Source organism: Hippichthys cyanospilos, chromosome 16 (genome assembly GCF_059441005.1).
Source record: "Hippichthys cyanospilos isolate Australia breed blue-spotted pipefish chromosome 16, RoL_Hcya_1.0, whole genome shotgun sequence".
Classification (NCBI taxonomy): Eukaryota; Metazoa; Chordata; class Actinopteri; order Syngnathiformes; family Syngnathidae; genus Hippichthys; species Hippichthys cyanospilos.
The window spans coordinates 10,177,134-10,188,700 of NC_142384.1; the positions used below are offsets into that span (position 1 = coordinate 10,177,134).

The window sequence follows — 11,567 nt, forward strand, 5'->3', positions numbered from 1 at the left end:
ACATGAAATAAGCCTTCAAAAAAATGTAAGTAAAGAGACACTTTATTGAGTATCTAGTATGCTACGCATTGCTGTTTATTTTGTACCAGCCAGCAAGCAAATAGGCATAATACAGAAAATCTTACATGTCAACAAAATTGTATTATAAATACAGCCCCAAGAGTTTTTTTTTTTTTAGAAAACTTCTAAAATTTAGTAAGGCATTGCAATTAGAGTAATAAATATACAAACAGTAGCATAAATAGTTGCGCAAAAATATGGATATTTTAACCAAGAATTTACTTTTTTTTAAATCCTATTAAAAATAAAATTAAGCATCTTTTGCTGGTTACAATTAATAAATAAATTCAATATACAGTGTTGCCTTGAGATATAAGTATCAGTGGTGCCTTGAGATATGTGACAACAGTACAGTACTGTACTTAATTTTGAGTTATGAACCATCAAACGGACAAATGTGAAATATGAGTCCAGTATGGCGGTCAGTTCACAATTAAGCAACACTTTCAAATTATGAATAGTTCTTATAATACAAAGCTGTTTATTGCCACTCCAGTGTAAATTTCTGATAAAATATACATAAAACATTTGTGCTTTTGTATTTAAAACAACCACATAGCTTATCTTTGGGTCTGTTAGCTTAATGCTAATGCTTAATAGCATTTATTGTATGTTTAAGTGTTATAATCCTTTAACCTTGTGCAGTTCTTTGTCCATTTTTTTACCTTTATGTCAAAGCAGTGTTACTTCATTGGGAAAGCATTGAATGCACACACTAAGAAAATTAAATTTCACCCAGATGAAGACATGTCAAACTTTAAATTGGCACGACAACTTTATCACACTACCAGGAGTGTGCCATTGATTGGCTAAAATACTGAGATATGATGTGGGAAAGAAATGGTCAAAATACTGCACAAGTTAAGCAAATGATTAAACAGGGTACATGAATATAATCAGACAATATAAGAGTACTCATAGTTATATATTCTTTATCATCGGTAAATATTATTAATGCCATACTGGTAAGCTAGGAGAGGACTTGAGCTCTTATGTATGTTTTTGTGACAATATTATGGCGTGCTATTTGTCCTTTTTAACCTTTTTTTTATTTGATATGTACAAGCTCTGACTTGCGAGCATGGCAACTTAAATTTCTAAAAGTACCACTGTATTTTTAATAACTTCATAAACTGTCTATTTTTACCAAGTTTATAGAGCAACATTGTTTTTGTAAACACATTGTCTGCCATTGACAGCAAACATCCGTTTTTTTGCTGAGCTGGCAATGAATGAGTTAATAAACATAGAATTACGTATAAACTTTATAAATACTTTGTTCTCATGAATTCCGGCTAATTTGCATGAAAGTAATTTACATCTCCTAAACTTTATACACACAAGACTTATGTACACAAACGCTCGGTTCCTTTCCCAGCAGAAAGGAGTTACAGTAAAAAGTCCATTCGCTCTTATTTCAAGTCGAGCAGGAAGAGCAATGGCTCAAGTTTTACAAGAACATATAATTAGATGGTAAACGGTGCTAACTGATCCTGACATGGATGTGCCGCACCTTTTTGCCTACCAGTCATACGATTGATTGACAGCTGAGGTAGGCTGTGTCACAGTGTTCCCTGTTAAGTAATCCTGATGGAACTTTGAGGCAGAGGCGTCTTCAGGAGGCCAGCACCTGCGACTGCATCCAGTCCAGACTGGCATTAAGGCTGCAAGACAGTTACAACATTTTCTAAATGATCCATTTTCAGCTTTTTATAATGATATTTTCATGTCTTGAGACTGACCCCTCGCCGGTCAGGCCGCAACAGGCCTGCACGTGCCAGTTGTGTGTTGTGATGGCGTCCAGCGTGAGGTGTCGTGAGATCTCAGCCGCCGTCATGGAGCCTTTCACATCTTGTTTGTTGGCTAGTACTAGAATGGAGGCGCTCTGCAAGTCCTGCAAGAAATAAGAGAACAAGTGTTCACTGCGAAATGTGCCGGAACAAAAACAATCACTAATATATTAAAAAATAGGCAATTTTAATTGTTTTTAGCAAAAAAAAAAAAAAAAATTCTGTCATAGTGCAAGAATATTTTCTTGCATTGAAAACATAATTCAAGACTTTTTTAAATGGTTTTAGCAACAATCTGAGTGCAAAAACAAGTCAGAAAGTCCTAACGTAAGCAAATTGAACCCTTGTGCCTTATTTTAACCACTGCTTTCATTTTTACATCAAAGCATTTCATATCAAAGGAAAAAGCACTGAAAGAAGCTGAAATTTCACCCAGATGGTGAACACGTCAAAGTTCAACATGGTATGACCGCTTATTTATCAGATGACCAGGAATGTGCGATCCATTGGCTAAAATACTGCAGGAATGATATAGAAGAAAATGACCTAAAACTGATCAAAACATTGCACAAGGGGTAAGCAAATTGTACTCAATATAAGATAACATTTAAGAAAATAAGTTATATTTCAAAAGGATTTGCAATTATATTGCAATTTTCCACCTTGGGTACTCATAGCGCTTTACATGGACTACTCATTTACCGACTGAAGACACAGCATCAGGAGCAACTGGGCTTTCAGTGTCTTGCTCAAGGGCACTTGGACAGGGTCACAATGGTCAGGATAAAACTCGCAGCCTCTCGGTTGCTAGGCGACCACTACCACTGAGATTCTTTTCAAAACATAGCCCAAATTAAGCACTTTTCCCCACTTGAGCCTAGAATTAGGCAAGTTGTCCTAATAAACTGTAAAATGTAAATTCCTCATCCATTTAATAATGGAGGCCAGTTTTGTTAGATTCAATTAAACGTTTCCTAGATTAGAACATTTTTCTTAAAATTATACCCATGCAAAGCTGTAATTTTAAAACAAGATAACCGCAAACAGTTTTCTTATGACTATTAATTATAACGATGACTACAATTAAGTAGAATTAAGTAAACATAGTTCTAATACATAATTTAGATAGAATTACAGAGAAGGAAAACAGGTTCCTTGCAGTTAATGTTTAACCCAATATTTCTGTGTAAACCCATTCTCATAATAAGATTTAGTTTTTGCTATCATTTTCTAAATTAAGAAAAATGGTATTGGTCTTAAATTGGAGAAGATTTTGAGCAAAATCTTAATAAGAACATGTTAGATGTAACCTTTGTGTGGTAGATTGTCCAATTCTTTGATCTTTACATCGAAGGTTTTTCCCATCAATGAGAAAGCATGAAAGAAGACAGTAGGGAACTGAAATTTCACCCAGATGATAACAACATGTCAAAGCTCAACATGGAATGACTACTTGGTTATCACATCACCAGGAGTGTAAAATCCATTGGTTAAAATATTGTGAGAGTGATGTGGGTTAGTATCTTGAAAAAAGTATTCTGAAGACTTTTTTTGTGACAAGTTACAGCTCCTTTTTAGACAGAAAATGTTTCTTTTATAAACGTTTTTACTTTCTTAAAATGGACTTTTTTGAAGTACATGAGCATTAAACTATTTTTACAGACAGAATCAGGCAAAAGTTTAGAAACACCTTCAAATTCAAACGGTGTAAACACATGATGGCCTCCATGGGACATAAATGAACGGAAAATGACTGTACCTCATGTGCGAGCATTCGGTGTAACTCGTCCTTGGTCAGCATGAGTCGTCCTGGGTCTGTGCTGTCCACAACCAGGATGACAATCTGAAAAATGCGCCGTCATCAAAAACAATTCGTTCATAACCCATTTGACACACAATCACTGATTACAATTATTACAGCTCCTTGTTATCAGGCAGAATGATAAAATAAGGCCAACAAGACAGAGATTATGTAAGTGTCCAGGACAGGACATTCTATCAACACACCTCTGCATTGGAGTAATAGGAGTACCAGGTACTACGAAGGCTCGTCTGGCCCCCGATGTCCCACACCAAAAATTGGGTGTTCCTCACAGTGATCTGCTCCACGTTGCTGCCCACCGTCGGTGCTGTGTGAACCGCTTCCTTTGTCAGACTACAAGTCAATAAGAGTTTTAGTCACCTATCAAGAAAATGTGGTATTTCGCAAGTAAGGTGACTTCACTTACAACTGGTAGAGGATAGTTGTTTTGCCTGCGTTGTCCAAACCAACAATGATGACTTTGTGTTCTGGAAGATAAATTTTGCAACATTGCTTCAAGTTAAAGGGCAGTGCGATTGTGAGGAATACTATATATAGATAGTAAGAGTATATTTACAGATGACAAAGATGAAAATATACACAGGGTATGACAACAAATGATTATACTTCATTAGTTTACGTAAAATGCCTTGAACAAAGAAAAAAAAATCCCCAAATTTCTTTTGAGTTCATTGTAAGAACAGGTACTTCTAGGTGCGTGGTTACATAATACATCATTCATTTCCATTTTTTTTTCTTTTTATATACGATAAGAAAAAGTAATTGTGCTTACCTCTGTTACCAAACACAGTCATCATCTTGGTGAGAAGAAAACCCATATCCAACAATTGTATTAGAAGAAGGAAAGTAACCGAATAAAATGCTACGAGTGAGGTGCTCAGCTGAACTGTCAAGTGAAGTCTTCTGAGAACCGGCGTATTTATTTCACAACAGGAAAGCGGAAATGAAACGCCCCTTGAGGGCTGAATTTCCCACGCTGGCTCGTGACGCATTAACATATCTTCCAAGATGGTGAGCGGTAACACATGCCGATGATGTACTGTAAATTATGCCATATTAATGACCTTTTGTCAAGTAGTTCACTCTCATTTTGTCATAACTTCGACCTGTGAACATGATTTTTTTGCTGGTAGTACATTTAATTAACGTCATAATTTCGTAAAATATTGGTTTGGCGTCTCTGAAAATGTCTAATTTTTATTGGGTCAAATACACGCGTCTTCCTGATCATTTTAAATGCGAAAGGGAAGGGTCGAATTCCATGTCAGTAACAGGCTGAGACAGCGTTCACAAAAGTGGATTATATTTTTTAATAGTGTAGAAAATATGCGTTTGTGTGTTCAACACTTGAAAATGACATGTGTTTAATTCTTAGTTAACATCAACAGCCTCGACTCAACTGATTTTTCAAGTGGATACTGTATATATACATTTTTTTCCCTCCAGCGATGGTAAACGTTCGTCGGTGTTTACAGTATTGCAAGTGAATGCAACACTGCTCGTTCGCGTAGTGATATTGCTGACGCAACTAGTGACGTACACAGCATGTCCAAATAAGGGCATAGGGGTTTCCTTTTCGTGTTTTTTTCCGATACTGGAAGTGAAACAAGGAGTGTCAGCAATAATAGAACGCCTAAATAATTATGGGCTAGAGTCAAGTGAGTTCAGATTAATTATTGTGAAATGTAACCTGGAACACCCAAAGATTAAAATAGGCCGTTCTGCGGTTTTATGATTAAGGGCTAAAGTCAATTGTGTTCTGATTAATGTAGGTTGTAACTTGGAACACCCAAAGGTTAAAATGGACCATTCTGCTGTTTTATGACCTCCACATAGAAACTTTATAGCTATCCTTTAGGAACCTTTGCTAAAAGCAATTAAAAATGTATTAATTCAAGAGATTCCTCAGTGGCTTAATAAAGGGACATTTTTGCCTCCTGTCAAAATTAGAATAAAAAAAGACACAGATTAATTTTCTCCTTACATTTTTAATTAAAATACGAATTTATCCACAGATTAAAAATGAAAGGCAGAAAAAGCAAAAAAAAAAAAGTAGCTACAATCAGGCACCAATGATACATGTGATGTCATATATTATCTTTTTTTTTTAACAATTGCGATAACGCAACAATAACATTATTCAATATTCATTTATCCAACTGAAGATGGGAAGGGCGAAGCTGTTAATGTTTAAAGCCTCTCACAATCTCACAAGTGGAGCTTAAAAAAAGAAGATCAGAAGAGGGGAAACACACACAAATTGAGTCATTGTGATTTTAAGCGAGTATATCTGAGCATAAATAACACAAAAAGCCAGATGTGTTGGACCTAGAGAAAGAGACAACATGTGGCCTGCAAAGTAGGAGTGTAAGAGTTAAGACGGTGGCGGTGGTGGTGTTGGCGGACATGGCTTAGCGGGGACCTTCCGGCACTTGGGCTTGTGGGGTTTTTTTTTTTGGCAAGATGGTGGGCTAGGGGGTGCAAGAGCGGCACACTGAAAACTACAATGGAGGAAAGAACTCTGTCCATAAAAATTATCGAACATATAGCCACTCAATTGTCCACCTGCTTTTAAGGTCCGGGTGATAAGAAGTGGACATTCAAAAAGGGAAGTTGTTGGAGGAACCCTGACACGGCACATTTGGGGTGGGGGGTGTAGTGGTGATACAGACCCTGTTTAAGACTTTGGAGGACAGACGTGAAAACGTCCTCACATTCTACTGAAGCTTGACGGAGATGACAATCATAACAAATAGTGTCCTCGTGCTGTCTTGTGACACATTCATGCAGTATTAACGTGTAAAAGCAAAGTACAGAAATCCCCCACTCTTTGCGAATTCACCTAATTGAGGTATATTTTTTTTCTTTTCTTTTCTTTTCAGATAAACTCACTTATTTGCAGTGCCCCGGCAATATTTTGATGCACTTTCTGTAACACCCTCAGACACCACCAGATGGCACCAAAATTAAGTGGAATTGGTGCCAGGAAAATATTCCGGTTACATCTCAACTACGATTAGATGTCAAGGTATCTTGATCCTCAGATTGCTTTTTTTAGGTTAAAAAATGGATAAACATTCAATGAGCTTGTTCTATTGTAAATGAGGGTTCGCAACGTTTCCCCCAAATTTGAAAATATATTTCAAAGTATTGAAAAAAATGTACATATTAGGGCATCCACTGTATAATATAATGATAATTATAATCCATTCATTCATTATCTATAGCCGCTCATCATATTACGTATATCAACCTGAGACGCAGCCTATTCATTTATGGCCACAGTAGTGGACATTTGTTTTTGGTCTATATCTTTTGCATCATTCAAGCTACCCGACTAGGTCCTAGTGTGCCCACTAGGGGACGCCCTGGCCTTTCCAATGATGTCTCAAGTCATTAGCTGGGATGCAATTAACTAATTTTGCAACAGCTAATTTCATACTCCTTTGTCCTAATATTAAAACAAATATACTGTAAATAAGTACATAGGATTGAATGTCTGAGCTCTGTAAAGATGTATAATTACGTCTTTGGCATTGAATGTTTCAGGTATTTTCAAACTATTTTTTACCCTAAAAAAATCTGTAACTTATTACAAGATATTGAATGTATGGGCATTATGAAGACATAAAAATTACGTTTTTGAGATTTAATAATTTATATATATCCTTTGATTGTTCTGTAGGCCGAGGGTATCCCCCAAGGATCACACGTGAAGCCCGCTGGTCTATTCTGTAAATAGCTTACAAGTGATAGAACTTTGTGATTCTCTAAGAATTTTACAATCATACATACGTATATTACATTTACATTACATGTTAGACTTGATGTACATATTAACTACTGTCCTAATTATTGTGAGAAACCATTAAAAATCATCGGTGTCTTCACATGAAATGATATAATATGAATCAACCTATAAACATAACATTTTGGCAGATACTTTGAGCAAATTTGTCATTCCAGAAGTATGTATCTAACTGGTAGCCCTTCGCATTACTCAGTATCAAAGAAGTAGCTCTCACGTTCAAAATGGCTCCCTCTAGTGGTACGCTAAAGAAAATCACAGACATAAATGCTCAAATCACGTAGCTACATTTTTTTTTCAATTGAGGACAGTTCGTCTGTATTTAACTTTGAAGTACAATACGTTTGCATTTAATATTTAAGTATTGTATGTTTTTGAACTTTAACTCATTCACTGCCAATCCAAGTAAAATGGGTACAGTAGCTATCACTGGCAGTGACTCAGCTAGCCCACTAAAAATGGAACTAAGCCATCAATGGTAGTGAATGAGTTGAGGTTCAATATATATTCAGCATTTATGTGAATTTGAATTGAATCATTTAAAACAGTTTTAAGTCTGTTTTAAGATTCAATTTGGAGAATTTTAAACCGCTGTTTTGTTTTTAGGTAACCTGTTTTACTGCAGTATTTTAATGCTGATTACTTTGTTGGCACTTGGGAAGCCAAGTATTTTTTTACAGGTGGTTTTTGCTGTAACAAGTTTGGGGAGCACTCATTTTGACAAATGTGATCTGTGTGCGTGTGGATGGGAGGTCTTCTGCAAAAAGAGGGGGATTACTGTAATTGTCGGATGTAAACATTTTTTGTTTCCTCTTCAGCCCCCTCAGCGGATATAGACGTCCCTGCCCCAGTCATCCTGGTTCTTGTTGCGGCCCTTGTTGGCCCCCGTGTCCAGCGGCTCCTGGCAGTAGCGCTCTCTCAGCTTGGCCCGCCCGTGCTGCTGCTGCCCCCCGTGACTGGGCGCCGGCTGCTGGTTCAGATTCTCCTGGTCCGGCTCGGCCCCCTCGTCCTCCCAGGACGCCTGGCGCCCGTGGTGCTGCGCCAGGTGGAGACGGCTGCCCCCGCCTCCGCCGCGGTAAGGCTCGGGCTCCTCGTAGGGGTCGGTCTCAATGTCCATGCAGGAGTCTCCGGCCTCGGTGTACGCCGAGTCCCGGCTGCCTTGCGTCTCCGAGTCGAAGGTGTCTTGCCGGGACAAGCCGCGGCCGCTGCCCCCTCGGAGTTGCCCGCGGGAGGAGCGCAGGTACGACTGCTGCTGATGCTGTTGCTGATGCTGAGGTTTACCCCCCAGGTCGCCGTGGTATTCGCTCCCGCCGCACTCCGTGCCCTCCCGCTTGGGGGGCTCGCCGTGACCCAGGTTGGACCCCTGCGGCGAGTCAGAGACGAGCCACGTGCACAGTGACCATGCAGAGACAAACAGTGTGAGGAGTTAGTCAACGAGCGGGGTGAGTACAAGCAAGAAACACGTTACAGTTTACAGCTGAACCTCCAAAGTTGAATGCAAAAATGGTACCTTATATTATAATTAAAATAGATTAAAACCGTAATTAAGTGAAATAATTAAGTAATTTGTGAATCATTTTTTAATGCCACAATTCAGTTTTAGTTGAGGTTAAAGAAATATTGTCAGTCTAAAAGTGCTACTTCACCGTTTGTGTTCCAATAGCTGACAATAGACGTTGTTGGCCTGCCAGTGACGTTTTCACTTTTAGAGGCAGGCCTAATCATTATGATTACCTTTGAACAAATTAATTTACTTGTTTTCTACCACTGTCAACTTTGAAAGTTCCACACTACAATACTATGCTTATTAGACTTATACTATTACACACATTTTCAGGTTAAAGTGCTGGTTTAAACACGCGCAAAACATACATAAAAATATGCACAAAAGTGGTCAAATCAGACCAAAACACACACACATCCAGGCAGTTAATCGACAAACAGTGCCACCCTTTGGCTCAACGATGTCATGGCACCAAGCAACAGGCAAGCCTCTGTTTTTAACTTCAAATGTAAAAAAAAACATTTTGGGGTGGTTATTTCCTGGGGATATCTGTGTGAAAATATTTCCATTCCCCAAGCCTTTTATGGTTGAAGCAGGACTGGGCAAACCTTTGTGGTTCAAAGGACCATATTCAATTTTTTTTAGGTAATCTAAAAAGAGATTAAAAAAAAATTAAAAACGGCTTAAAATGTGTAAGTTGATTTTAATAAGATGGCTGAGTGGATGAGTGGTTAGAACGTCCATATCACAGTCCCTAGTTCAAGTCCTTGGGTGTGATTGGGCGCGTCAACGGTTGTTCATCCCAGTGTGCCCTGCAATTGGCTGGCAACCAGTTCAGGGTGCCGCTGCTTACTGCCCGAAAACTGCTGGGATAGGCACCAGTGACCCTTGTGAGGGTAAGCTGCTATAGAAAATGCATGGATTGATAGATGGATGATTGTAATAATGAAATGGTAAATGTAGCTTTTAATTTGCTTGATTTATAGTTTGTTCATCTAAATAAGTCAATGTAAAATTGTCAATTTAAGTATATTTTTCTTTCATTATTTACAATAAATTAATAAAGATACATTTTAGTTAGGTTTGCCCAGTGCCTGAAATATTTAAATATTTGAAATATACAACCTGGCATGCGTTAGATAATCAAACTGCATTTTTTAATTTGTGTGTTTTTTTTTTTCTTCTTTAAAAGGCATATTAGTGGCAGCCTGGACCAAACTGGGGCGCCTTTTCCAATTGAGGAGGAGGCAGGCATGATGTGCTGTTTTCAGGGGAGGCGCCATGGCAACAACGGGGGAGGACGGCAAACTGGAGAGCGGCTGGCGGAGGAAGGAGGCCACCGAGGTGACTAAACGAGGGCAGGGGATTTGGCTCCGTGCTCTTAATTGCAAAGAGAAAGAGGCAGAGCCTTCAGAGTTTCTCCGGATTTCCACTTTAGGTGAGATGGTCTTAATTTAGCAGGTCACGTGTATATGTTTTTTCTTTTTTTTTTTTTTTAACGAGTTCCTCCTCCCCGCTGCTGCAGAGTCTGATTGTCGGACTGACTTCAGAGGGCGTGCTCGTCCTCTTTGCCCTCGGCGTGGCCGTCCATATCGGGCCACAGATCCATGTTCCTGCGCAGCGAGGTGAGCACCTGTACCTGCAGGTTGGAGACGGGCTCGGGCGAGGCGGCCAGCGCCGCCGTGGCCATGGTGCGGTTGAGCAACGGGTTGGGAGGGTTGCTGCTGGGCGGGTGCGTGGCCTTCCAGTAGGCCTCCAAGTAGTCGGCCAGGTGCTCGCAGGCGTCCTCCAGCTGGTTCTCGTCCAGGATGATATCGAACAGTTCCTACGTGGAGAAGGCATACTTATACATGGTGGGAAAACATTATTTATGTCTAAATGAAACACCTTCAAGTCACTTCACCATAATGCCTTGACAGCTAGATGCTACATTTCTACATTTTATCATGTTACATCCTCATGCCAAATTTTATTAAATTAATCTCTCTTGCCACAAAATTCTACACAGAATACCTCGTTATAAAGATGAAAGGAAAAACGTTTCTTTATTATATAATTTAAATGTATTACAAATAGCCAAAAATAAACTTTAGTGTGAAAAAGGAACACTTACAGGGGGGCACTGAGCCAACTTGTCTGCTGCCACCATCTGCACGTTAAGGTGTTTGGCTTGGGACTTCCCCCTGGACTTGATGAGCCTCTGCAGAACCTGAATGTATAATCCCCCCGCAAAGTGGTCAATATTTTGAAAATGGAAATCATTTAATGCAAGTATCATTGCAAAGTCAAAATTTCAACCACAGATAAACCAGAGTAAACACTTAAAAAAAATTCACCATCACTATCCAATAAAAAAAAAAAAAAAAAAAAAAATATATATATATATATATATATATATATATATATATATAATATATATATATATATATATATATATATATATATATATATATATATATATATATATATATTTGTGTGTGTGTGTTTAGTGTTTTTTTCACTATCAATCGGCCGACTACTGCCTAATACTGATGTTGATCATCACAAATTATATTTATTTTGTGCGCGATGTTTAAAGAGACT

General features: G+C 38.5%; 2 protein-coding genes and 1 long non-coding RNA gene across 4 annotated transcripts in view; 1 reads left to right on the forward strand and 2 right to left on the reverse strand.

Annotated features, from left to right (window-relative positions):
- Nucleotides 1-24: 24 nt before the first annotated feature.
- On the reverse strand, nucleotides 25-4,582 carry arl5c (ARF like GTPase 5C). Its single transcript, XM_088436286.1, has 6 exons — nucleotides 4,445-4,582; nucleotides 4,079-4,139; nucleotides 3,858-4,005; nucleotides 3,610-3,693; nucleotides 1,803-1,954; nucleotides 25-1,724 (listed from the first exon to the last, which is right to left on the reverse strand). The coding sequence occupies exons 1-6, from the start codon at nucleotides 4,488-4,490 to the stop codon at nucleotides 1,676-1,678; spliced, it is 540 nt and encodes a 179-aa protein (XP_088292412.1). The 5' UTR covers nucleotides 4,491-4,582; the 3' UTR covers nucleotides 25-1,675.
- A 1,058-nt stretch (nucleotides 4,583-5,640) lies between these two features.
- The window catches only part of cacnb1 (calcium voltage-gated channel auxiliary subunit beta 1), a 35,691-nt gene continuing 29,764 nt past the window's right edge, over nucleotides 5,641-11,567 (reverse strand). For both annotated transcript variants that reach the window (XM_088436284.1, XM_088436285.1), the window contains exons 12-14: nucleotides 11,098-11,193; nucleotides 10,624-10,809; nucleotides 5,641-8,843 (exon numbers count right to left, since the gene is read on the reverse strand). In XM_088436284.1, the coding sequence (XP_088292410.1) occupies nucleotides 8,304-8,843; nucleotides 10,624-10,809; nucleotides 11,098-11,193 (822 nt within the window). In that variant the 3' untranslated portion in view covers nucleotides 5,641-8,303. The remainder of the gene's footprint in view (nucleotides 8,844-10,623; nucleotides 10,810-11,097; nucleotides 11,194-11,567) is intronic.
- LOC148410498 (uncharacterized) lies at nucleotides 8,767-10,609 on the forward strand. Its single transcript, XR_015868107.1, has 3 exons — nucleotides 8,767-8,922; nucleotides 10,177-10,422; nucleotides 10,510-10,609. It is a non-coding gene; the product is annotated as an uncharacterized LOC148410498 (long non-coding RNA).

What these genes read in the sequence shown, in the direction of transcription:
- arl5c (XM_088436286.1), bottom strand. Translation starts at nt 4,490, where the DNA reads ATGGGTTTTCTTCTCACCAAGATGATGACTGTGTTTGGTAACAGAG. An exon ending in GACTGTGTTTGGTAACAGAG is followed by an intron (nt 4,140 to 4,444) that starts GTAAGCACAATT and finishes TTTATCTTCCAG; the next exon opens with AACACAAAGTCATCATTGTT. An exon ending in ACCGAATGCTCGCACATGAG is followed by an intron (nt 1,955 to 3,609) that starts GTACAGTCATTT and finishes TATTTCTTGCAG; the next exon opens with GACTTGCAGAGCGCCTCCAT.